The sequence below is a fragment of the Marmota flaviventris genome, chromosome 4 (genome assembly GCF_047511675.1).
Source record: "Marmota flaviventris isolate mMarFla1 chromosome 4, mMarFla1.hap1, whole genome shotgun sequence".
In the NCBI taxonomy this organism is placed as follows: Eukaryota; Metazoa; Chordata; class Mammalia; order Rodentia; family Sciuridae; genus Marmota; species Marmota flaviventris.
Genome location: NC_092501.1, coordinates 33,578,790 through 33,603,030, shown reverse-complemented (window position 1 = coordinate 33,603,030; position 24,241 = coordinate 33,578,790). Strand labels below are relative to the sequence as shown.

Below are 24,241 nucleotides of genomic sequence, written 5' to 3'. Positions count from 1 at the left end.
TAGACCGTTAGGGAGGCGGGGTTGGTGGGCATATCGCGACCCCCGGACGCAATCTCTGCCGGCTCCGATCTGTACCCCTTTTCTTGTTGCTGGCTTAGTGCCTGGCACCGGGGTGGGCGCCTCTCGACCATCGTATTATCGATTTCTCCTTTGGACTTTGCGGTGCGTATTATCACGTCTTTACAGAGAGGCCAAGTGACTTGGCCAAGGTCTTTTCGTTAGTATACAGCTTTTACTGATCAGCAAACCCTTTCGTATCCCTTCTACAAACGCCTTCATTTTAGAGATGAGAAAACTAGTGTCTTTTTGAAGCTTTTCTTTTCGTGTCTCTCTGCCCACGTGAGATTTTTTGTGACAGACTTTTTAAATTGTGCAATACATGTACTGTAATACATGCCTTGTGCAGTTTACTGGATTGAAATTCTGTGGTCACCTTTCTGTCCAGATTGATATAGATCACTTCAGCCATTCAGCAAATCATTTCTGAGAACCTGCTGTCAGGCTATATAGATAACCAAATAATAATAATAATTATTATTATTTTTCAAAATGCAGCCCCTGAAGTAATTATTGAAGTCTGAAAAAAAAAAAAAGGCTGGGGAAGGATACTACTGGGTGCCAGGTTGCTTTGTGGGAGGCATCCCTTATTAGAGTTAACAGAGGGAGGGGTTCCTGAAGAAGATGCCACTGCCAGGCAAGGTCTGAACAGGGGACCCTGTTGAGAACAGAAAATTCAGGGAAAGATGGTTGGTAGGAGTAGATGGTTGGGGAGATGCTAGTGGGGTCTAGGCTAGAGGCTGGAAACTATAGTCATTCACTGCAGGCCGTGTTTAAAGGTTAGGAAGCAAATATCTCCAGTTATTTCAAGTTCTGCTGATCATATTTTTTTCTGTCCTAATGACTTGTCCTGTTAACCCAGTGTATCAAGTTCAAAGGGTGATATCAACAGAAGCACATAAGAAGGAACTAACATGACAACAGGTTCCTGAGACACCATAACCTTGCATTTGACTCACCAGATTTACTAGCTCCCTTAGTCTTAAACCTTATAATGGGCAAAAGTCTGGGACTAACCATTAGATATGTGGTTTGTTCAATTAAGTCGACAACACAGTTATGGTATTTTTAGGCTTTCTGATTTCACCCAGAACAACTTTATAAGTCACTTCCCCACCATCCTTTCTAAGTAGACCCCCCTTATTTATTTATTTATTTTTTTACTGCACTTTTACTCTGTTCATTTCCTGTATAGTATTTATTACAGTTTGAGAATCTAGCCAGGTGTGTGGCACATGCCTGTAATCCCAGCAGTTTGGGAGACTGAGGCAGGAGAATCCCAAGTTCAAAGCCAGCCTCAACAACTTGGCGAGGACTTAAGCAATATAACAAGACCCTGTCTCAAAATAAAACATAAAAAGGGCTGAGGATGTGACTCAGTGGTTAGGTGTTCCTGGTTCAATCCCTGGTACCAAAAAAAAAAAAAAAAAAAAGAATCTGCTAATCTGTTTGTTTCCTGTTATTGTTTGCTTATTTTACTGCATCAAAAGCTCCACAAGAACAGGAAGCATGTCTTTTTTTCTTTTGTCTATTTGTACCTAGTATCATTAGGCTACTCAATAAATAGAATATTCTATAGTAATTTTTCTATGGATTAAAGATCTTATACTCTTCTAGATTCCTTAATCACATTGCCATTATTTTACCATGAGATACATGGCATTTTAAAATCTCCTTAATGAAGAATTACTTTCTCATAATGCTAGGGATCAAGCCCAGAGCCTTGCATTTTTGAGGCAAACATTCTACCACTGAGTTATACCCCCAGGCCTAAAGCCATTTTTAGGTACTATTTATATGTATAGTATGTTGCACAATATATTTGCCTGCTTAGTTTGTGTTATATATTTGGCCTTCTAAAATGTCATCTAGAAGGGTTATCAGACTTAATCTGACCCTTTGTTTTAATTCCTTTCTTTGCCTAAATCCCTGAATATTGTGCCTCTTTTCCTATAAATGTTTCCTCTTGGATTCTCCTCGATTCTTCCCTCTATGATTTCTCAAATGGCTATTAAGATAGAGCTGAATTAATCATATCTTCTAAAATAGAGGATATACCATTATGTTAAGTAAAGGTATTTCAATGCCAATAAATTCAGAAATTGATAATTTACCACCAGCTTTTTTTTAAAAAAAATTTTTTTAGTTGTAGATAGACACAGCACCTTTATTTTATTTATGTGCTGCTGAGGATCGGACCCAGAGCCCCATGCATTCGAGGCAAGCGCAGCCCTACTACCGCTTTTTATACTTGGGTATGATATGTCCTTGATTGTGACCTACTTCTTTCAGGCTTCATTGTAATGATTGTGGACCCCTCCATTGTTTTTCAAACAAAAACTTATACTCTACCACATTTGCAGAATACTGCATAAAACATAAGTATGCAAATTGATATTTTTAGAAGGTTACTATTCTGCATGTGTCTGCTGAGATTTAAAAAAAAAAAAAAAAAATCCTAACACTCCAGGTATCTTCTTCCATCTTTTCTTTCATACTCCACTGGTTTGGATATATTATTTCAGTTTAGACCAAAGTAGGTTATTCCACTTAATTTCAAACCTGAGATTTAAATTCTTAGACTTATAAAATACAATTGAATTTTGTCTTTAATAGACCATTTCAGAGATGTCTTCCAAAAGTCCCAAAGAGTTGATGAAGAGTAAATGGGGAGCAAAGCCTGGTAACTCAAAATCAGAAACTGCATTAGAGAAATTTAAGGGAGAAATTGCAGCTTTAAAAACATCAGTGGATGAAATCGCAAGTGGAAAAGGCAAACTGACTGATAAAGACAAACACAGACTTTTGGAGGTACATGATCTTTTAGCCCTTCAGGTTGTAATAAGCTTTCTTAGAAAATGATGTATTATGATTTCCTGATGCCACCATTACTCTTGTTCCACTCAGTTCTTTAGTTTTGGAAAGTTGACCCTTGGATTTGGAATCTTAAATTCCTAGTTCGACTTTGCTAACTATTAGACATACTTCAGTACTTATGTGTTTTGAGATTATCACATACTAAGTTTGTTTCAGAAATAAAGACAATAGTTCTGCACCTTCAACACAATATTGTAGTCTCTTTTTCAGTTACATAAAATAAAGTTATAACCTAATTCATAATTCCTCCTATAGCTTTTTTGTTATTTAGCTTAATGACATGAATTTTTGTTTTGCTGTGTCTTAGTCTGTTTTGGTTGTTGTTGCTGCTGTAATAGAATGTCACAGACTGAGTAAGTTAAAAAGGAAAAAGATTTATTTGGTTTATCTCCTTCACCTCTTATTAGGCTCTACCTCCCAACATATTACATTGAAGATTAAGTGAATTTTGGAGGGACACATTCAAACTATGGCACAATGTATTTAAGATATTCAAATATAAATTTTTTCACTCCCCAAACCCCCCTCGAGGAACTTAAGCATGCTAGGCAAATGTTTTACCCCTGAGCAATATTTCAGGCCCCTGTTTTTTAATTGTCTATAAGTGTTGTATTTTCATGCTTTTTGGAATACTGGATTTATTATTCATTGATGTATACTTTAAGGATACTGTACCATTCTTATATCTCTTTTTACTATAGGATTATTTATGCAATAATCATACTATCTTTTTTTTCTATTAGTTCATTAAATGTAAAAAAAATCAAATTTATCCATTTAGGATATTAAATCCTCTATTCATTTCAGAATGTAAAATAGTATTCAAATTTATTTGTAAATGTTTAAAAACCTATTTTATCATGCATATTGGCTGCTTTCCACGTAACCTTTGCTTTTAGGTGCTTTGAGATAAAATTATTCCACGCATTGGCATTTTGCATGCTATTTAACTATATTTCAGATTCTCTAATTTTTAATTTGTTATGGCACAGGGAACTTATTAGAACTGGGAGGATCTAAAAATCATAAGTTTGGTTTTCATCTATTTTACAAAAGTGCTCTTATTGTTCAAATTTAGTAAACAAATGATTAAAGAGTATCATTTGATTCTTTTAAATTTCATTTATAGGCACATCATAGAACTGAATTATTATTGACTTTTATACAACATAAATTACTTAAGCACTGAGAAATGAACTATCACCATTTTATAAACAAATGTTATTTTGCATTCTGGTAAAGGAATATTATAGCTTTCCTGAGAGATGTCTTTCTGGTTCATTGCTCCTTTGACAAGTACTAAATGCTTTGTTCCTTTATAAGCCGTTGAAATTCAAGTTCTGTTACTTATTCCCATATGTTGTAATTGTGCCCATTAGAACTAAACAGAACAAGTCTATCCTTTATCCAAATATACATTTTATCAGACATTTGAGGAAATCTTGCTTCCTTTTGCTTTTCTGCAGAAAACACGTTCTCTGGCTTATCATCCTCAACACTTTGTGGTTTGTCTGTATCCCTTCTGAATTATGCACCCAAAATTGAGAGCAGTCCCCAAATGTTTTTTGGCAAACAAATTGAAATGGTACTATTATATGTACTTACTGAATATCTTACTCTACTAAAACCAGAAATTGTCTGGCTCTGTATCTATGTCATACTACTGATTTGATTTAAGCTTGTGGCCAACTAAAATCCCCTCTTAATTTTCTACCTAAACTTTAATTTCCCTGTTTTTTATTTGAATAATTGCTTTTTTTCTCCTTAAATGCAAATTTTAATTTGACTCTTTGCTTAGTCATTCGAACAATTGTTTCTATCATCTTTCTATTGGCTTTCCCCCCTTATGCCAGCAGCAGTATAATAGTGTACTTACTTTCAGATCTTGGAAAATGTTGAACACTTCTTTAAAGATCACTTTCTAGATTTAATACCAGATCATTTACCTGCCATAAGTAGGCTAATTAATTCATCTTTAAGTTATAGTCCATAACTTTTCAAATCTTCTGGTTCAAGTTCACTAAAAAAACATGTGTATCTTGGGGGACCCACTTTTGGCATTTAGGTTTATAAAAGCTGATATTTTGGAGGGAAGATTCTAAAATACTCATATGAGTGCCAGTTTTCCTTTAGCTTTCTCTCCCCACCCTTGGTTTTTCTTTTCTCTGTGTCTGTGCCTATTCATTGTATATGTATGTTACCTAGAGCATAAATTGATGTATTGGCTTATCTCTCTGGGAACTGAGCATAGAACTTGGTTTTATCTTCCTTTTTGATCCTGGTATCATAAAACCAACTTGACATATAATAAACATTTCATAAATGCTTGTTGAATTACATTGTTTCACTGAATGTTTGACCTGGCTTTGTTCTAAGAGTCTTCTTAGTTTATATCTAGAAAATTCAAGTTCTTGAAGCTGAGAGGGAGAAAAATGCTCATCACCTCACCGAGAAGGACAAAGAAATACATCGACTCAGAGACCAGCTGAAGGCCAGATATAGTACAAATGCATTGCTTGAACAGCTGGAAGAGAAAACAAAGGAAGGTGAAAGGAGGGAACAGTTGTTGAAGTCCTTAACTGAAGAAACAGATGTTTTGAAAAAACAATTGTCTGCTACAACAGCAAGACTTGCTGAACTTGAAAGCAAAGCCAGCACACTTCATGTATCACAGGTGCTAATAATTTCTTTAAACTTAAGGGTTTTTCTAAATTATAAGAATACAATTTGTAATTCTTAGGAAAAGTGAGCTTATTGAAGTATGATTGCTAGATGATGAGATAGCATAGTAAACATACAGGTCACTTACTTGGGTCTAGAAGATTTTTTGCTACTTGCTAGCTGTGTGACTGAATAAATTCCTTAACTTCTACCTTAGAGACAATGACAGGGTTCTCCAGACCTCTTTCTTAAGCCTCAGTGTCCATATTGGTAAAACCAGATAAGAATACTGATTAAATGTGACAGTGTAAAGTGCCTACCATAGTACCTGTCAATACTGAGTGTTCTGTAAAGGATTACTTATTGATCAAACTTTTGATTCTTTTGAAAATTTGATTAATATTAATAAAACTATTAATACTACCTATAATTGTAGCTTTCGAATATATAATGTCTCAATGCTATTAATGGTCTTGTCTTTGCACTTTATCTCACCTTTGGAGTGGACTTAGTAATCTGACCTATACATTTGTGCATACTTTCATATATAGGTAATTGAGTATTTCTCCATAAGAGTGCAAAGAGCTGAAGTTTTCTAGAGAACTCCACAAACCTGAAACTCATGAAACATTATAGTCAGACTTGAAATGCTTCTAAAATCTCTTCTAGAAGTTTAAGAATTAGTCCCTCACCCATCTTCCTTTCCCTTTTTTTGGTGGTGGGGTTGGGGGTACTGAGGATTGAACCCAGAAACCCCCTACCACTGAGCTCCATTCCCCAACCCTTTTTATTTTGAGACAGGATCTCGCTAAGTTCCCAGGGCTGGCCTCCTAAGTAGCTGGGATGACAGGTGTGTGCCACCGCACCCAGCTAGTTTCTGTATTTTTAATATGAGATGTGAACATTAGTAGAACTCTTAACTTTTAAAGATGTATTCTTAAATAATTTTGTGGGTTGTCTGGTGTTGATTTCTGCTCATCAATATGTTCAGGTGCTGTGACATATAGCCTTCAAATCTTAGTGTCTTTCACAAGAAATGTTGATTTTTGTTTTTCCTCCTGTCACCATCCAGGGCAGGTTGGAATGTAGGAGGCTTTGCTCCACAGAATCATTCAGAAATCCAGTAGCTTCTAGTGTCCTTTGGGAGGGAGTCTTCCACTAGATGCTCTGTGTGCAGCTGTGATATAGAAAGAATTGCCTGGGAGAGTTTGGGACCAGGTTTGGGACTGGCGTATTTCACTTCTGCTTACACTTATTAGACAGGATTAGATCACATGGTTCCATTAACCCCAGGGATGACTGGGAAACTAGTCTACAGTTTGTTCAAGGAAAAAAAGAAAAGTATTTAGTGAAACCTCTCTGTCATAGTTCCTACCTGGAAGGCTAAATTGAACAAGAAAGGGCTATATATTAATGTGAGTAAAAAAATATTTGGGGCTTCCTTATATATGATATTAAAAAAAAAAAAAGCCAAAGAAAATCCAAACACTCCAAAATATAGTTTTTTTTTTTTTTTTTTTTTTTTTTTTTTAGTTTGTAGGCTACCCTGGGAGCATTCCCATCTTTTTTTTCTTCCTGTATGAGAAAATGAAGGAAAAAAAGAGGAGAGAAATTAGGTTTGAGTTTTATATAATTTGTATGAACTAATACTAATTAATATTATTTCAAGTTGAGCATCCTAATCCCAAAATCCAAAATCTGAAACATTTTGAGCACCAGCAAGACACTACAGGTGTAAATTCTCACACTTGAGCCCTTGTGACTAAGGTGGTAGTCAGAATGTGGGCACACTCAATATTTTGTGCAAAATTACCCTCAGGCTGTGTGTGTAAAGTGTGTGTGAAACATAAATGAATTTAGTGTGTAGAGTTGAGATCCATCCACAAGATATCTTATAATGTATATGCAAATATTCCAAATGCTGAAAAAATATGAAATGCAAAACCCCTCTGGTCCTAACATTTTTGGATAAGAGATAACTCAACCTGTAATAATCTAAAATATTAGTACTAATTATTGTGATTATTATAAATAGTAATATTATTTTTATTAATGTTATTATTATTATCATTATTTTATGTACTGGGAATTTAACCCAGTGGTGCTTTACCACTGAGCTACATCCCCAATCCTTTTTATATTTTGACATGGGGTTTTACTAAGTTGCTAAGGCTGACCTTAAACTTGTAATCCTCCTGTCTCGGACTCCCATGTCAATAATGCTAGGATTATAGGCATGTACTACTGTGCCCAGCCTACAAAATATAATTCTTGAAAAATAAAAACACTTTTTAATTTTTTGTTTGACAATTTATATTTTCCAGGTTTCACTGAAATAGCGCAGTTGTTTTGTTTTGACAGTTTTTGGTAAAAACCACTAGTTTATTCTTATGCATGAAAGGCTGTTGTGGTGATCCTGGGGTCCAGAGCATCTCGGAAGTCAAATGAGATTTGAAATCTCAGGCTTTACAGCTTGCTTAGGAAGCTTCCAGGAGATCTTAATTCTGACAGTAGTCCTCTGGTAACTATCACTAGGTTGACATTTTACCATCACGTACCAGATCTGGATTTTGAGATTCCCCAGAGAAGTATACTATATTTTTATGGAACTAAGTATAAATATAATAAGGAAACTTCTGTTGTTAAAAGTATACCTTTAACTAATAACTGGGTTATTTACAGACTGTGGCTGCAAACTGCTTCAACTCATCAATGAGTAATATTCATGAGATGGAAGTACAGCTAAAAGATGTAAGTTTATTTCTTTTTGTTAATTACTTGGTAAAGAGGACTTATTCATCTTTTCTTAAATTTCATAGAAATTGAAACATGAGTATTGAAAAAAATCTAGTTGTAAAACAGGAGAACTGAGTGGTTTGTGATCGTTGCCTAAGTCTCTTCCCAAGCATTCAAGAAAACCATTTCCTTTAAGTGCTCTGTTTAGTTTAGAAAACCCTAGAAATTACCTGCTGCTAATACATATTTCAACAACATCCCTTCTCCACCTAAATCTAATTTGCCCAACTATTTTATTATTATAATGTAATTTAATTTATGGTTTCTTCTCTTTGTTTATCCATGCAAGGTATACTCTCTTTTTTGGAAATCTTTCTTTTGGAACCAGGATTTGCTTTTTATGGTTTGAAAAGGAAAAACATTTCTGTGTACACTCAGTACTCTTTTCTCTAGAATTTGATATGAGTTTTTTTTTTTTTTTTAAGTATATTGGTAAAGCTGTGTTATTTCAAACTTACATCTTAAATGGATAGGTAGTTTTTCAAGGAGTTGAATAAACTGAGGACCTATGACTGCTATCAGTGTTTCTTTAAGTTTTAATAATAGATATATTAAAGGTAGGTAGATATTTTGATTGCAGAAATGTTACTGGCATGTCTACCCTGATAAGCATGCTCTTAAGATTCCTGCTTTATTTTATCTGATAAGTGTCCCTTGAAGTCTATTTGATCTTTAAAAGAATTTAGATCTCCTGAGTGTCTGACAGGGCGCTACTGTACCTTTCTCAAAGAGATTTACCTAGAGGTAACTAAAATAAAGAAGCAATATAATTTTTAAACTGTCAAAATAGGCTTTTTATGTGTTATATATCACACTGAACTTTATCACATTCTATGCGTATTAGTCCTGCTAGATGTGCATATTTGTGAATGATTTACTTTATACATCTTCTGTTTCCCATTAATTCTACCATGCTGGTTTTTCAGCTACTCCTTGAAGGCATCACCTTTTTTCTTTCTGTTCCTTCTAACAGGGATGCTCTTCCCCCAGATAACTTCATGAAGTTTCTGTAATATCACTTTCTAGGGGGAGGCTGGGACAGGGTTTTTTTAATGCCACCTTGTCTAAGATTATAGCTCTCAGATAGTTCCTATTGCCTTTTTCTGCCCCTTCTCCCAATCCTGTATTACTGAAGCTTACAATCTGTTTTGCTTACAACCCTTAAAAATAGTATACCTTTTTTAAGGTCTAGCTATATCATTCCTCAGCTATCATTTAGATCTGACCAACATTTTGAAATAATGCATTACCTGGAGTTAATGCTGTAAACATTGTCAAATGTCCATGCTTTTGTATTTAAGAATTATGTTGGTACAAGCTAGATAGAACAAATAGCTAAAAGGAAGTTTTAATAAGTATTTCTTCCTCTTAATTTTAACAATCTGATTTTTAAACAGAATTTAGGGAAATAAACAATAATTAACTTTTTTAAATCTGAAAAAATTCAGGGCTGGGGATGTGGCTCAAGTGGTAGCGCGCTTGCCTAGCATGCGTGCGGCCCGGGTTCGATCCTCAGCACCACATAAAAGCAAAGATGTTATGTCTGCCGAAAACTAAGAAATAAATATTAAAAATTCTCTCTCTCTCTCTCTAAAAAAAAAAGAAAAGAAAAAAAAAGAAAAAATTCAAATGAGCAGAGAAGTTCCAAGCATGAGAATGGTACATATAATGCCCATATCCTCTTTATCAAAATTCAGCCATTACTATCATTTTGCCCCATTTTGTACTCTTGTTTTCTCTTTTACTTCCACCCCCACACAGACACATAGTATTTTTTAAAAAATATTTGAGAGGATACACATATCCATCATCCTTTAAGCTGACATATTTCAGTGTATCTTTCCTAAGAAGGAGGATAGTCTCTTACATGACTAGCTTGGACTGCAATCTCAGTACATTTATCATGGACATAGTGCTTCTATCTAATCTACCATCCTTAATCCAGTTTTATCAATTGACCCACATGGTTTTTTTTTAAATTCCTCCAGTAGAGGGTAACATATTTAACCTACTTTGGAATTTTTGCCCACAGAATATTTAGTGGATCCCTGTTAAAAGAGGAGGGAGAACATTAGCAGTATTCCACAGGACTTCACTTTTGCCCATATTTTATGTTTTTATTGATTGGATGAAAATGTTAAGTACATATCGTACAAATGTGTAGATGACACAGAATGGAAGGGATAACTAATGCAATGTTGATATTAGAGATTAAAAACTAATAACATCAATATTTATTTATTGATAGATATCCATTTATTGACACTATTAGAAGAAAGAACAGATGCAGAGTGTGGAATAAAGAAACACTTACTTTATTGAAGTAACATCGCCATCATGTGGCCTTTTAGGATATAGCCTCTTAAATCTTCTACCAATGCGCATTTTTGTCAGTGGATACTTTTTGTCAGTGGATACTTTTTCAGTAAAGTATTCACCAGTTCTTTTAAAAGAAAAATATTTCATAATCATCTGATGTTGATTTAAATTATTTCCTTCTTAAAGGCGTAAATTTGTAAAGTTTGATGTAAATTTAGGTTTCTTTAGTGTTGAACATACTGTAAATTATAGCTATTTAGATATACACAATATACAATGCTACCTCTTTTAGCAACTAAATTTGAGCATGAACCCAAGGTCCTTGTGAGTCTTTTCTTTGAAAGATGCATAGAATATGAACTAGGAATTGCAGTGTATCTAAATAAGAAAGTGATTACTGCAGCCTACTTTGAGATAAGCCATGAATCTTGGCCATCTTCTCAACTATACTAAGTTTATTATGAAGTCTAGATGTTAGTATTCATATTTCTTTGAGGCTGATTATTTTTCTCCAACATTTTATTATGAAATCTTTCACACAGAAAAGTTGAAAGAAAGTACACTGGACGATTGTACATCTATCACTAAGTTTCACTAAAGAGACAGACTCATTAAATCAGTTTACTACAATGAAAACATCCATTCATGGAACTTTACATCATTGAGGTTATAATACAGAATGGGTATACAATATCTCCACCCTGATAGTGAACTCTTAAGCCAAGCAAAAAGAAGCACTGTTAAAGTTGCCTGATGAGTACAGAGAGCAGAGTATCATAGGGTGGTGGCCTGGACTAAGTCTTTAATTCTGGAGATGGCTTCTGTTTACTTAACCCTTCTCCTAATCCTACAAAAAGCAAATACTGCAAGTCCTTTAAGTCCACATACCTGGACTTGTAGAAGAAGCCTAACAAAGCAGTAGAGAACCCTCTAGACTTGTGAATTTCTATGCATGCAGATCTTTGTGGGTATGAATCTCAACTGCATGTGTCTTTAAGAGTTAGAAGTTCTTACCAGAAAGCAGAGTTCCTGATCCACAACTAAAACCTTCACGTTCCTTAGCATGCTTCATCCTGCAACTAGGGACCTGGGATGAGTGGCTACTTTCAAAGGAAACATGATTATTCTATTTTCAAATTGAGATTAAAATAGAATTTTGTCCATGCATGATAGGTCATTTTAAGATCAAGAGGGCTATTTGTGTAGTTCTTCCAAAAGTTAATAATCTGACATCCATATTTAATAATGAGGTCTGTGAATTCTGTCATTGGTTTCCAAGGTGTGAACTACCATGAACCCTGGATTTATAGCCCATCCCAATGCATATACATGAATAGGTTCCAATTCCTGTTGTACAAAGCCAGTGTTCTTTGGGGAAAAGTCTGGTTATATATGTAGAGGTTAAAGAATAGTACTAACCACTAAAAAGAACGAATTAAAAAAAAAATTTAAAAAGAATAGTACTAACCACTTGTCCCTCCTTTGCCGCAGTCCGGCTGCAGCAAAATAACCGGGGGGTGACGGATAACTTGTGTACGTTGATACAGCAGAAGTAGGAGCCGTTTATTGCAGGACAGGAGCAGTATTTATACATTCCACACAGCTTATCTAATTAGCATAAACTAGATACATGAGTCAACCAATAAGGAATCTCCACAGTTAATGGCTTGTTTTTGTTACTTCTCAAACCACTCCCTCTGACATTTTGCCAGGCACCATCCAGACTTGTTTACGAACTCTAACATTCCCCTGGCAAAATTCCAGGTGTTACTTTGACTTGTTTACAGACTCTAACACTCCTTATCCCTTCAGAGTGAGATGGAAGCTTGTGGGCTGGGGGAGCTCCTCCTCCTTGGTATACCTAATACAAATTCAGGGTGGTTCAAAAAGAATCGAACCCTTTTGAAGATGCATTCCAGTATGTATGTTTTATTTGATTAAAGTTACACCATGCAACTCTTTTGTCAAGACCCTTGTATTTGTGTCATCTCTTTCTGGCAGCCCTGAAGCATATGAGTTGTACATCCTGTTTGCCATGTCCCCTGATAATAATGCAGCACAACAGATCTGAGACAAATTATGACACAAGAAGTACATATTAAACACTTGTAAGCTTTTAGAAACAATTATCTTAGTTTCATTACAAAGGGGTTTTATTGCATTTTTGGTATATTAATCAGTGACTATTTAATAGACTTCTGAAAATGTTTGATTCTTTTTGAGCTGCTCTAAATGTATTGTTCTAGTGTGTGTGAGGAACTGCTAGATTCATTCTTGGCCTCTCCTGTCTCCTGTGAACGCTCAAATTTCAGTTGGAGACTCAAGGGTGCAGTCTTGCTTGCTGGTCCTTGTAGCCATTGTGTACCAATTAATGTTATCATCATTGTTCACAAACAGCCCCTTGCTGTGGAAGCAGTGAATGCTTGCATGGAAATATAAAACAAAACAAACACCGAAACAAGCCTGGACCCCACCTTCCATGGGACTCATGATCTAGTTAAAAAGAGATGTATCATTGGGACACAATTAAGGTCACTAGTTACATGCCCAGTAGGTTGGATTGGCAATAAAAATACTGGTGGCTTGTAAGAAGAGAGAACTTGCTGAGGGCAGTTTTTTTGAGCTGCTCCAAATTTATTGTTCTAGAGTGTGTGAGGAACTGCTAGATTCTTTCATAGACTCTCTTGCCTCCTTTGCTCGCTCTCACAGTTGGGGCTTGTGTGGTGCTTCATAAAACTACATAGCCATTCCACTCTGTTTCAGCCACTAAAGTATTAGGTATTTCCCAGTATCTTGTTGCAGACAAGCATAGTTGTGATTTGTAAGTTTTGAATCTTAAGCTAGGTGATCCACTAGGCTGTGAGAGCATCTCCAGTTTCTTGAGGGGACAATATGATGGAAATGAAAAACTAATATTAGCAGTAATTGTCAAGTGAATTGCTTCTCATTTCCCCGCTCAAACAGACTCTGCTTGTTTTATTAGTATTCGTTACTTTTGAGTATATGTTGTACTTGAAGATTGAGAATTCTTTTAGAGAAGCATGATCTTATTATCTGTTTGAGAGAAATAACAGAGAAAAAGCTGAAGATGGTTGATAAAGTAAAAACCATTTTTAAAAGTAAGTTGACATTTACTAAAAACTGCATCAGTAAGCACTGTATTAGTTTCCTAGGGCTGCCATAACAAATGGCCTCAACATTGGTGTCTTAAATAACAAAAGTGTATTATCTCTCAGGCTGGAGGCCAGAAGTGTGAAATCAAGGTGTCAGCAAGGCCACACTCTCTCTGAAGGCTTTGAAAGAGACCCTTCCTTTCCTCTGGCAGCTTCTGGTGCCTGCAAACACCTTGAGCTTGTGGCAGCAAGCCAGCCTCTGCCTCTACCATCACATGGCCCTCTTAGAGTACTGGACGTCTGTCTTCTCTTCTTATGAGGACACTAGTCATTGTATTTAGGGCTCACTCTTCTCCAGTATAGCCTCATCTTAACCAATTGTATCTTCAAAAACCCTGTTTCCAAATAAGATCACATTCTACGGTTTCAGATGGACATGAGGTTGTGGGGACACTATTCAATCTCCTGCAAGTATGAAGCCCCTGTATGAAAGGTGAACAATCCCAGTTTGGGGGGTTTTACTTGAGTTCTAACAGATATAAAGGGTGAAATTGGTAATAAAGAGAAGGGAGCAATTGAAGTTTGATTCTCCAGGAAGCAGACACTGAAGGGGAGTTAGAAATGCAGGTAATTTATTGTGGGGCAATATATGTGACAGAAAAAGGAAGGATACACGGGGGACCATCCAATCTGGTAAAAACCTGACAAGATCTTTATCAGCTCCATAGGAACTTCAGACCAGAAACTACTCCCGAGCAATGTCCCATGTTGGGCAGAAATCACCAGGTCCTTGATTTGCTGTTGGCTAAGCTCAGCCCCAAAGCACAGAGACTTGAAGGAGTTAATAGCAAGAGGTGGCCAGCTAACCCCTCTACCTGCAGCCAGGCAAAGCTTTTTCTTTTTTTTTTTTTTTTTCTTCTTTGTGTGTGTGTGTGTGGAGGGGCAGGTACTAGAGATGGAACTTAGGGTCTGGTTCATGCTAGGCAAGTGCTCTACCACTGATCTACACATCTAGCCCACAAAAATTGTGTTTTATGTTCAGTTCAAATAAATTACAGCTCAGTTTCATGATCAGCTCATTTTTCTTTTTCCAGACACAAAATAATTTTTTGTTTGTTTGTTTTTGTGGTGCTGGGGATTGAACCCAGGGCCTTGTGCATGGGAGGTAAGCACTCTACCAATTGAGCTATATCCCCAGCCCCAACAAAGCTTTTTCTTGAAGTGGGATCTGAGCAGCTTTTCTTTGTCTGCTGCAAAGGCATAGTAGTTTACAGAGCATGACGTGTCCACAGACATAAAGTGAGCTGTATATAGGAAGTAGCAATTAACAGGACTCAATCCCATGTAAATTATGACTTTGCCATACTGTTGTGGATTCTCAAGGTATGTGACATAATGGTTGACCATAATTATTCTATGGGCCATACAAATTTTTAAGTGTTAGAAAAGACTAACATTACATCAGGTGGACCCCCTTGTCCATTTGAAGATTTTTGGTTTTTATTATACCATTGATTTTCTTTCATCTTCACTATAAGGCTCTGGAGAAAAATCAACAGTGGCTTGTGTATGATCAGCAACGAGAGGCCTACGTTAAAGGACTTTTAGCAAAGATCTTTGAGCTGGAAAACAAAACGGAAACAGCTGCTCCTTCACTCCCACAACAGATAAAAAAGACTGAATCAGAAGGTACAAAAATGTTCTTTGGGGACAGGCCTGACATTTTCCAAAAGGAGTGATTCATCAAATTTAGGTTTTTATAGATAGGTGTTAGAAAGTAAAATAAGAGTCTTCTGAGTTTGAGGTAAGAAATCCCATTCTGCAGGTCTGTTCCAGGCCTTGTGTTTTCAGACAAGAGGGCACAAGATAGGGTTGGAGGGCCATGACTGGCACCTCTGGAGTCATGATGTCTCCTCTGCCTGTGCATGCCTTGGCCCCCTTCACAGTCCTCCAGCTTGATTTCCCTCAGAGTTGCCCTGGTCACTAGCTGTCTGTTTACATTGCTTCCCTTCAGCACCAATTCATGTCAACCCCTGGAGAAAGAATAAGTTTTGTAGATTATTCTCTAGTCGTTTGAACCTCACTACAGACTTCAGATGAAATTTCTTACTCATGGTACTATCTTTTTGCCAAGTGCTTTGCAGTTCACTTGACACTGATCCCAGTTGAGTGTGACAACAGCTCTAAGAGGTGGGGCAGGAAGGGCCATTAGTTTCATTTTACCAATGAAGAAATGGGTCCTGTAGTTCTAGCTGACAGGCCAGGACAAAGAGAAGCCCCGTGCAAAGAAGCACTGCTTAAAAGCCTGACAGCCCTGAGGGAAACGCAGCCTTGAATTATGTAAAGAGATGTGTAGAGCAAGGGAAGTCTCACATCTGAATATTTAAAAAGAACCTAATGCTAAAAGGAAAATATCAAGGGAACATCTCTAGAGGTAATTCAAGGTGTTGAGCCCTAACGGGACAAGGTTACTACTGTGACACCTTTATATATGCACATGGAAGTAGGATTTTAGTTCTGGGCCAAGTCTAATTTTTTCATTTGGTAATAGAGTCTGTTCTCTCTCTACTCCCACTTTCTCTCCCTTTGTCCTCCTGCCTTCTGTTTTTTTTTAAAGTAATATAAGCATTTATTAAAATAATCTAGTGACAGTACAGAAGTGTCCTACCCTGCCTTTTCCATCCCATCTTCATACTTCTGTCTTTAATTTTGGTAATTAATTCCATATGCTAAATTATGAGCTTTTGTCCCTATTTTTGACTTATCTTTAGACATCAGGGACTTCATCTCCCTACAGAATATAACTGTTTCTAGTGCTTCTTTGTGACTTCTTTGTGACTTCAAATAAAGTATCTGAACTACTATTTCTTAATTCATCAAATATCATCCATAGCTGCCTTTCCTGACTCTTCATTTTGTGAGATGAAGAAATGGTTTGATCTCATTTATAGAAACATGATTGAATTTTAAGTTCTCAGGAATATTATGGGTTTTATGAAATTAGTTTTGCCATGATGTTGTTCATCATAGGTTATCTCCAAGAAGAGAAGCAAAAATACTACAACCACCTCTTGGCAAATGCCAGAAAAGATCTTGAGGTTGAACGACAAACCATAACTCAGTTGAGTTTTGAACTTAGTGAATTTCGAAGAAAATATGAAGAAACTCAAAAAGAAGTTCAAGATTTAAATCAGCTGTTGTGTTCACAAAGAAAGGCAGATCTGGAAGATGACAGGCATAAAACAGAGAAAATACAAAGACTCAAAGAGGAGAATGATATTGCCAGGGAAAAGCTTGAGGAAGAGAGGAAGAGATCTGAAGAGCTCTTATCTCAGGTAAACTTGACCAGAAAGTTTCTTCATTACTCATAATTCAAAGTTTTCATTGAGCACTTACCAAGTGTCGGGGAGTATTTTAACCACTAGCCAGTTAGCAAGGACTGAAATAACATCCTGCCCCCTCATGGGAGTTTACATTCTGGCATGGAAACAGACCATAAAGAATGACCCAAGTAAGTGAATACACTAAAGAAAGTAAAACTAGGTGATATGACAGAGAAATTGGGGTGAGTAAGGCCTGTTAAAGGAAATGGTATTTGGAAAAAAACCTGATGATAAGAAAGACCAGCAAGGTAACTTTGTGGAAATTCCCTCTGAGTGAGAAGGAAGTAGGTATGTGTGAGAAGCCAAAAGAAGATGTAAAGTAGGGAAAGGAATAAGGTTGATCCTGGCTTCTTGATAGATTGTGCTCAAGTAAATCCACATAGTGCCTGCCATAGTCTCATTATACTCACAGTTTTGAGCCAGTTTGTCTTGGTGATGTTGGAGTTACTAAGTTAGAATTATTAGAATTGAATACTACTTTGACAGAAAGTCATTAATTTAAATTTTGCTTGGAAGCATAGAGTAATGGAAAGAACATTTGGAGTCCATATCTGGACATATGGTCTTAAGCAGATCACCTACCTTCTCTTTCTCTGACTCATAGGTCAAATGAATAATAACCTCTACCTGCTTTATAGGGCTCTTGTGAGGGGCAATGGAGGGAACGTAAAAGTGCTCTGTAAACTAAATAAAAGTCAGTGTTAACACTACTATCATAATAGCTAATTATAAAAAATCCTCCAGAGGTTAAGACTCGGGGGAAGGAAAATTAATAGTCAAACATTTTCCGTCTTTACTGCTCTCACTTCTGTCTATGGGGTGAGCTACAAGTGACACTTGGGAAAGATTCCTCAGATAGGATTAAATGTGGCTCCAGCTCTGCAGCCATGGAGGCCAGGCACTACCCACTGTGTTTTCCTACTCTGAAATGATGGCAGATGTCAGAACCTCCAGGAAAGGGGTGTGGCCACCACAGAGTTGGGTGTTGTTTGCAGGGGCCAATCTGTTGACTCAGGGAACTCAGGAGCCAGGAAAGTACTCGGTAGAGAGCCATCAAACCACCAGCTGGAATGAGTCACCCACCTAGCAGGTGTCCTGGTTAGAGATGTGACTTGTGATGTGAGCTTCTCATGCTTCCCTGGTCAAGTGATGAAAGATTAGCTGAGACAATGTTGGTTCTCTTTGCATCCAACAGGTCCAGTTTCTTTACACATCTCTGTTAAAGCAGCAAGAGGAACAAACAAGGGTAGCTTTGTTGGAACAACAGGTACTCACTGGGGTTGCTTCTAAATTTAGTTCAATTGTTAGGAAATGGAATTTTCCCTCATATTTCCACTGTTTTATAGAGAATTGTTTGAAAGTTGTGAAAAGTGTTCTAAAATGACTTGAACTTTTGTACCCATATATTCCTATGGGTAGCCAAACCAGATTTTTTGAGGTGAGATGGCAATTTATTTAACCAGTTGATGTTGGCCTTGGTAAATTTTGCTCTTTCCCGATGACCATAGTTTCTACGTAGCCTAAAAGTCTCTTAATTAGACCACCTTCTGCCAGCAACAGTGGCACACATCCGTAACCCCAGCTACTCTTGAGGCTAAGAAAGAATAATTGCAAGCTTGAGGCCAGTCTCAGCAACTTATTGAGATTCTGCCTCAAAATAAAAAATAAAAGAGGCTGGGGGTAGGGTTCAGTGGAAGAATACCCCTGGGTTCAATACACACACACACACACACACACACACACACGGGCCACCTTCAGCAGAATTCAAAAATATACTATTTGTTCTTGAAATGTAGAGCAGAGATTCTTAGTATATTCCAAAACAGGGAATAGCCATTTCTTTCCTTTCCCCCACTCTTCCCCCAGCGCCCCACAGAGAGGATTGGGATGGGATAATTTCAACCAGCAATTTCCATAGCTGCTCTTTATTACCTGTATCTCAAGCCTTGGCATTGCTTCTTGGATAAACCCAGTCCTCAGCCACATTTAGTAACATCTCACTGTGCACTGATGAGTTTCTTATTATGGTGGTACAAAAATGTTTTCTCCTTATACTAATACAGAATGTAAGCATTTAAGACTGGGGATGTAGCTCGATTGTAGAGCTCTTGCCTAGTATTCACACAATCCTGGATTTGATCTCCAGTACCACAAAACAAAAAATGCAAGCATCTAGACAATGACTTTCAGTTGTAATTGTCTTTCCTGGCCAGATGCAGGCATGTACTGTAGACTTTGAAAATGAAAAACTTGATCGTCAAAATATGCAGCATCAATTGCATATAATTCTTAAGGAACTCCGAAAAGCAAGAAATCAGATAACACAGTTGGAATCCTTGGTGAGTTTGGAATGTCTAACACAACATTTCTGTCTTTCTCTTCTGCTGTCTTTCTATTTGTATGTGAAATTATTTCCCAATCCAATAGGATACAGCTTAAGGAAAAGCTAACTTTAACTCAAATAAGTAGGCAAGCCTCTGCCTTGTTTGAAACAACTACCCATAGGACATCAATTCAGAGCTCAGAAAGAGAGACATTATGCAACTCTTGGTAATAATTATATTACAGGCCCCATGTGGTGGTACACACCTATAATTCCCACTATTGTAGAGGCTGAGGCAGGAGGATTGAAGCTTAAGACCACCCTCAGCAACTTAGTGAGACCCTGTCTCAAAAAAATAAAAAAGGCTGGGGACATAGTTCAGTGGTGTAGTGCACTGTACTCAATACCAGTGCCACAAAATAATAATTACATTACTGTTGTTCTTCACCCACTCCAGATGCTATGATTCTAGAGGCACTAAATAGCACCCAATTTAGGGAAGAGGGTGGAAGGTGGGGTTGCTGTAGAATCCTGAACTGAAATTATGTTTTGAGAGAGAGAGAGAGAGAGAGAGAGAGAGAGAGACTGATTTTAGAGATAATGGATTGTTATTGTTAATATGCTTTTTAGGTATGTTATAGGTTAGGCATATTTTGGGAGATTACCTTGAAAACATAATACTTAAAAACATAAACCTTTTGAATAATGTTGTTACTATAAGGAAATAGTTTTTCAATTATTTTCATCTTACTAATAAGCTTTTAGATCAAACCCCATGGGAGAGTGTGTCTGCACCTCTGTGTGTATAGGTCCCTTTAATACACATGTCACAGTTTATCCTAATACTGCAAAATATTTGGAGAAGGTGAAATGTTACAAATATAACCCCTCCATTTTCAAAAGAGAAAAACAATAGATTTTTTAAAACAAGTAATTTGTAGCTTCTATATTAATAAAATAAAATATATATCTGGCTTTATTTTTTTAGTATGTCATTGATTTCAGGCACTTATATAATATTTAAAATTAAAGGTTAGAATCATTTCTGTTAATGCCTGTTTTTAAAGTATAGGAAACCAGAGGATATGTGAGTTTGTAATTTTCCTGTACTTTTCTTCATGTTTCTACTATCCACGGTTTTCATAGTGTGCTATAAAAATACTCCTTAAACTTGAACTATTCTAAGTTCTTCAGGAAAAAAAAAATAGGGAATAGGAAAGTTTCAAAGGTATTATATAATATTTTATTCATTTCTGTGTATAGCCTCTTTGATATACTAAAATTCTTTGCTGCTCTTAATTTTATACAGTTCTTTGTTGCTGACATTTCCCAATTTACCCAACTAGCAAATGTAGTCAGCCTGGCACACGGGCCTCCCATTTATATGAACCCCCAACCCCAGTACTCTTCTTGGCAATTTGAGTAATTATAGTCATTATCTTAGTCATTTATAACTACCTTATATATTACCACCAAAATATTGATGAGCAGAGGTTCAGAAGAAAGTCTGGGCTGAGGCAGCTAGGGAATTTATGAAACAGTTAAAATTGCTGAACAGTGTGCCTTATATACAGATGGTGTTCATTTAAAATTTATTTTTCAGAAACATCTCCATGAGTTTGCCCTCACAGAGCCATTAGTCGCTTTCCAAGGAGAGACTGAAAACAGAGTAAAGGTTGCCTCACCAAAAAGTCCCTCTGCTGCACTGAACGAAAGCCTGGTGGAATGTCCCAAGTGCAGCGTACAGTATCCAGCCACTGAGCATCGAGATCTGCTAGTCCATGTCGAGTACTGTACAAAGTAGCAAACTATTTTTTGTTTTTGTGTTGAAAGATTAAATACTGTATCTTATTGCCTTGATGACATTTTGGATTATACATTCCACCTCTTGCTTGCATATAAAAAACTGCCTCTCTACCTTTGACACTCTGGTATGCAAGCACATCATTGTATTTTTTTTTTTTTTGGCGGTTGTAGATCTTTCTTAGCAGAGACACCTCCTGGGAGGATTCATCATCGGGCTGCAAAAACAGAATGTGGTGAGCAGTGTGTACTGAGACTACTAACATTTTGCACTGTTAAAGTATTTGATAAAGAAAAGATATTCAGGTTATTGCTTGTGGGTTAAACCTGTTGCACTGGCAAGCAAATATTTTATATTTTGTGATTTTTAAAAAATCAAAGATAATTAACCAGGGATCTTAGTATGTTCACTTTTTAATGTTTTTTTAAAATCTAAGCACCTAGAACAGCTGCAATTCCAATATCTATGTCCATTGTTAAAAGGTGGTAATATTATTTTCAGTTTTTCCTTGCTATTATAGAACGGTTATTGGAAAAGTTGAGAATGTTCATTGCTGCTAATTGTTGAAATGGTAAACCTAGCTATGTTCTAAGCACAAAGCAGATTCTCTTTGAGAAATATTCTTAAGTAGCCACACACAGTGTCTTCTCTCATATTGTCTGGCTATAACTTTAACTTGGATTTCATTAGCACAGATTGGTTAGCTAAAATTGTGCAAATGAATTTTAATAAAACCATCAATATATTTTATTTTGATTCTTATTTTTGTCACTCTTAAAACTGGGCAATATAATTATCAGCTGTTTGTTTCTCTGAATAAATTTTTATACATGCTTTATGCAAACCAAAAATTTTTTTATTTCTTCAGGTTTTCAATATGCTTAACACTGGGCTACTGTTAGCAATATAAAGGACAAAAGAATAAAATTATTTAATAAGTTTTGCTGTCTAGTGTATACGTACATACATTGATATGCTAAGATTTCTACCTCAGGAGGAGTTTTGGGAGTTTCAGATTAACAAATGCTGTATGATGATAATGGAGTTAAGAAAACTCCAGAACCAGCAACTCTGTGAAAGAGGTTAAAGATGCCTGTGCTTTCAGGCGTTTTTGCTGAACAGGTAACAACTCATGATCAATAAATATGGTTTTATCTGTTACAAAGGTGGAATAATAAGTGTGCTAAGTTTTTTAGTTTGGGAAAGACCACAGACATTGTCTAGCTCTGTTTATGGAGATAAAATTTTGCCCTTATTTTAATAATCCCAGGTTTACAATATCTTCAACCATAGATGAACAAAAGATAGAAATACTCTTCAGCCAGAGAGTTCTTATTCTAACCTACAATGTTGCAGCAAAGACCTTAGTATTTAATTATTAATATACGCTGTAAGGAAGTTGTTTCCCTTAGAGTCTTTAAGCAAGCCACATGTCACCTCTAGCTTGTAGGTGTGAAAAATGCCTTGTTTTTCAATGGGGGGTGGAGTCTGTGAGGTCCAGGCCTGTGATCAGGCCTGCAGGGATCAAGGGGTGTGTCTTATGGGCACCTGGCCAGGACTTCAACATCTGGAAGCTCCAGCCTGACAGCCCCCAAATCTGACTCCAGGGTGATCTCCTGGAGCTTGTTTTCAATATCCTCACCCTCAGTTTACCAGAGGGCTAGAGGTAGGCATTTGCCGTGCCCACTTCAACCACCAACATCTGGGCACCAATATAAAAAATGTACTTTGGAAAAATCTCAAAATGGGGTATTTCTCCTGTGATGCACTCCCAATGTACAAGTTTTTATACATTTCTGATTAAATAGACAGTTTAGAGTAGGAAGAATACTTCTTTCCTGGATCATGTTATTGAAGCAAGGATCAATAAAGGGTATTTCTGAGACCTGAAAATCCTCAAGGTCTTCACAATCAAAGATGGGGTTCTCCTTCCCTCACTGCCCATCTTTTCTCATGGAAGATCACCACCTACCATTAAGGCATGTTTGGATCTGGAGGACTATAAACTGTGTGCCAGAAACTGCTAAATGTTTAACTTACCTATACCAGCTCTTTATTACAACTCTGTGAAGTCAGTGCTGGTAGCAGCTCCATTTTCAGATGATAAAAAGGCATAGAGATAAAACAGTTTGCCCAAGGTCACCATAATAAATGGTAAAGAAAGGATAGAACATGAGCTCAGTGCATCCCCAGTGAGGAGAGTTCACCCTCTTTTCTGTTTTATCCTCACCACACCCCCATACTAGGGCTGCTATACCAGGATTACTTCTCTCTTCTCTGCTGTGTTGTTTTTTAAAGAATACTTTACACTTAGTAAAATATGCAAATTGATGAATTTTAGCCAATATAAAAACCTTTGTAAGCATCAGCCAAATGAAGTTATGTACTATTTCTATCACCATCCCTGAAAGTCTTTAGTCCCTTTTCCAGTCCAGCGTTTCCTCCCAGAGGCAGTCTGATTTCTATTACCACAGACTCATTTTGCATGGTCTTGAAATTCCTATAAATGGGATTATAGATTTGGTGTCTGACTTTTTGACACATCAGTGCTTTGAGACTCTTCCATGTTGCATGTGTAAGAAATTCATTCTGTTTTAAAAGCTGAATAGCTATGCCACTGTATGAATACAACATAATTTGGTTTCCCATTCTTTTGAAGGGGATTTGTATTGTTTCTTGCATAAGGTTTTTGTTGTTGTTTGCAGTGTGGAGGGTAGAACCCAAGACCTCGCTCTGGCTAGATGTGCAGTCTACTACTGAGCTACTTACCCAGCCCCTTAATCAAGTATTTTTGTGGGACAATATTTTTATGTTTATTAGAGAAATACTTAGAAGGAGAATGCTGAGTCATAAGATAGGTGTTACCTATCTTCAGACTACACTTTCCAGAGACTAAAGAAACTCATTT

General features: G+C 36.7%; 1 protein-coding gene across 2 annotated transcripts; it reads left to right on the top strand.

The window, feature by feature from the left end:
• Cep55 (centrosomal protein 55) lies at positions 1–22,233 on the top strand. 2 transcript variants are annotated; one of them, XM_027939994.2, is made up of 9 exons: positions 1–162; positions 2,674–2,868; positions 5,333–5,608; positions 8,278–8,346; positions 15,362–15,512; positions 16,854–17,158; positions 18,402–18,473; positions 19,420–19,545; positions 21,133–22,233. In XM_027939994.2, the coding sequence occupies exons 2-9, from the start codon at positions 2,686–2,688 to the stop codon at positions 21,331–21,333; spliced, it is 1,383 nt and encodes a 460-aa protein (XP_027795795.2). In that variant the 5' UTR covers positions 1–162; positions 2,674–2,685; the 3' UTR covers positions 21,334–22,233. The 2 variants fall into 2 exon arrangements, with proteins under 2 accessions (XP_027795795.2, XP_071466806.1); XM_071610705.1 differs by lacking the exon at positions 18,402–18,473.
• Positions 22,234–24,241: the final 2,008 nt, after the last annotated feature.

Excerpts from the sequence above, each read along its gene's own strand:
- Cep55 (XM_027939994.2), top strand. The coding sequence starts at position 2,686 with ATGTCTTCCAAAAGTCCCAAAGAGTTGATGAAGAGTAAATGGGGAGCA. Across the intron at positions 2,869-5,332 it reads ACAAACACAGACTTTTGGAG|AAAATTCAAGTTCTTGAAGC; the intron begins GTACATGATCTT and ends GTTTATATCTAG. Across the intron at positions 8,347-15,361 it reads TGGAAGTACAGCTAAAAGAT|GCTCTGGAGAAAAATCAACA; the intron begins GTAAGTTTATTT and ends CTTCACTATAAG.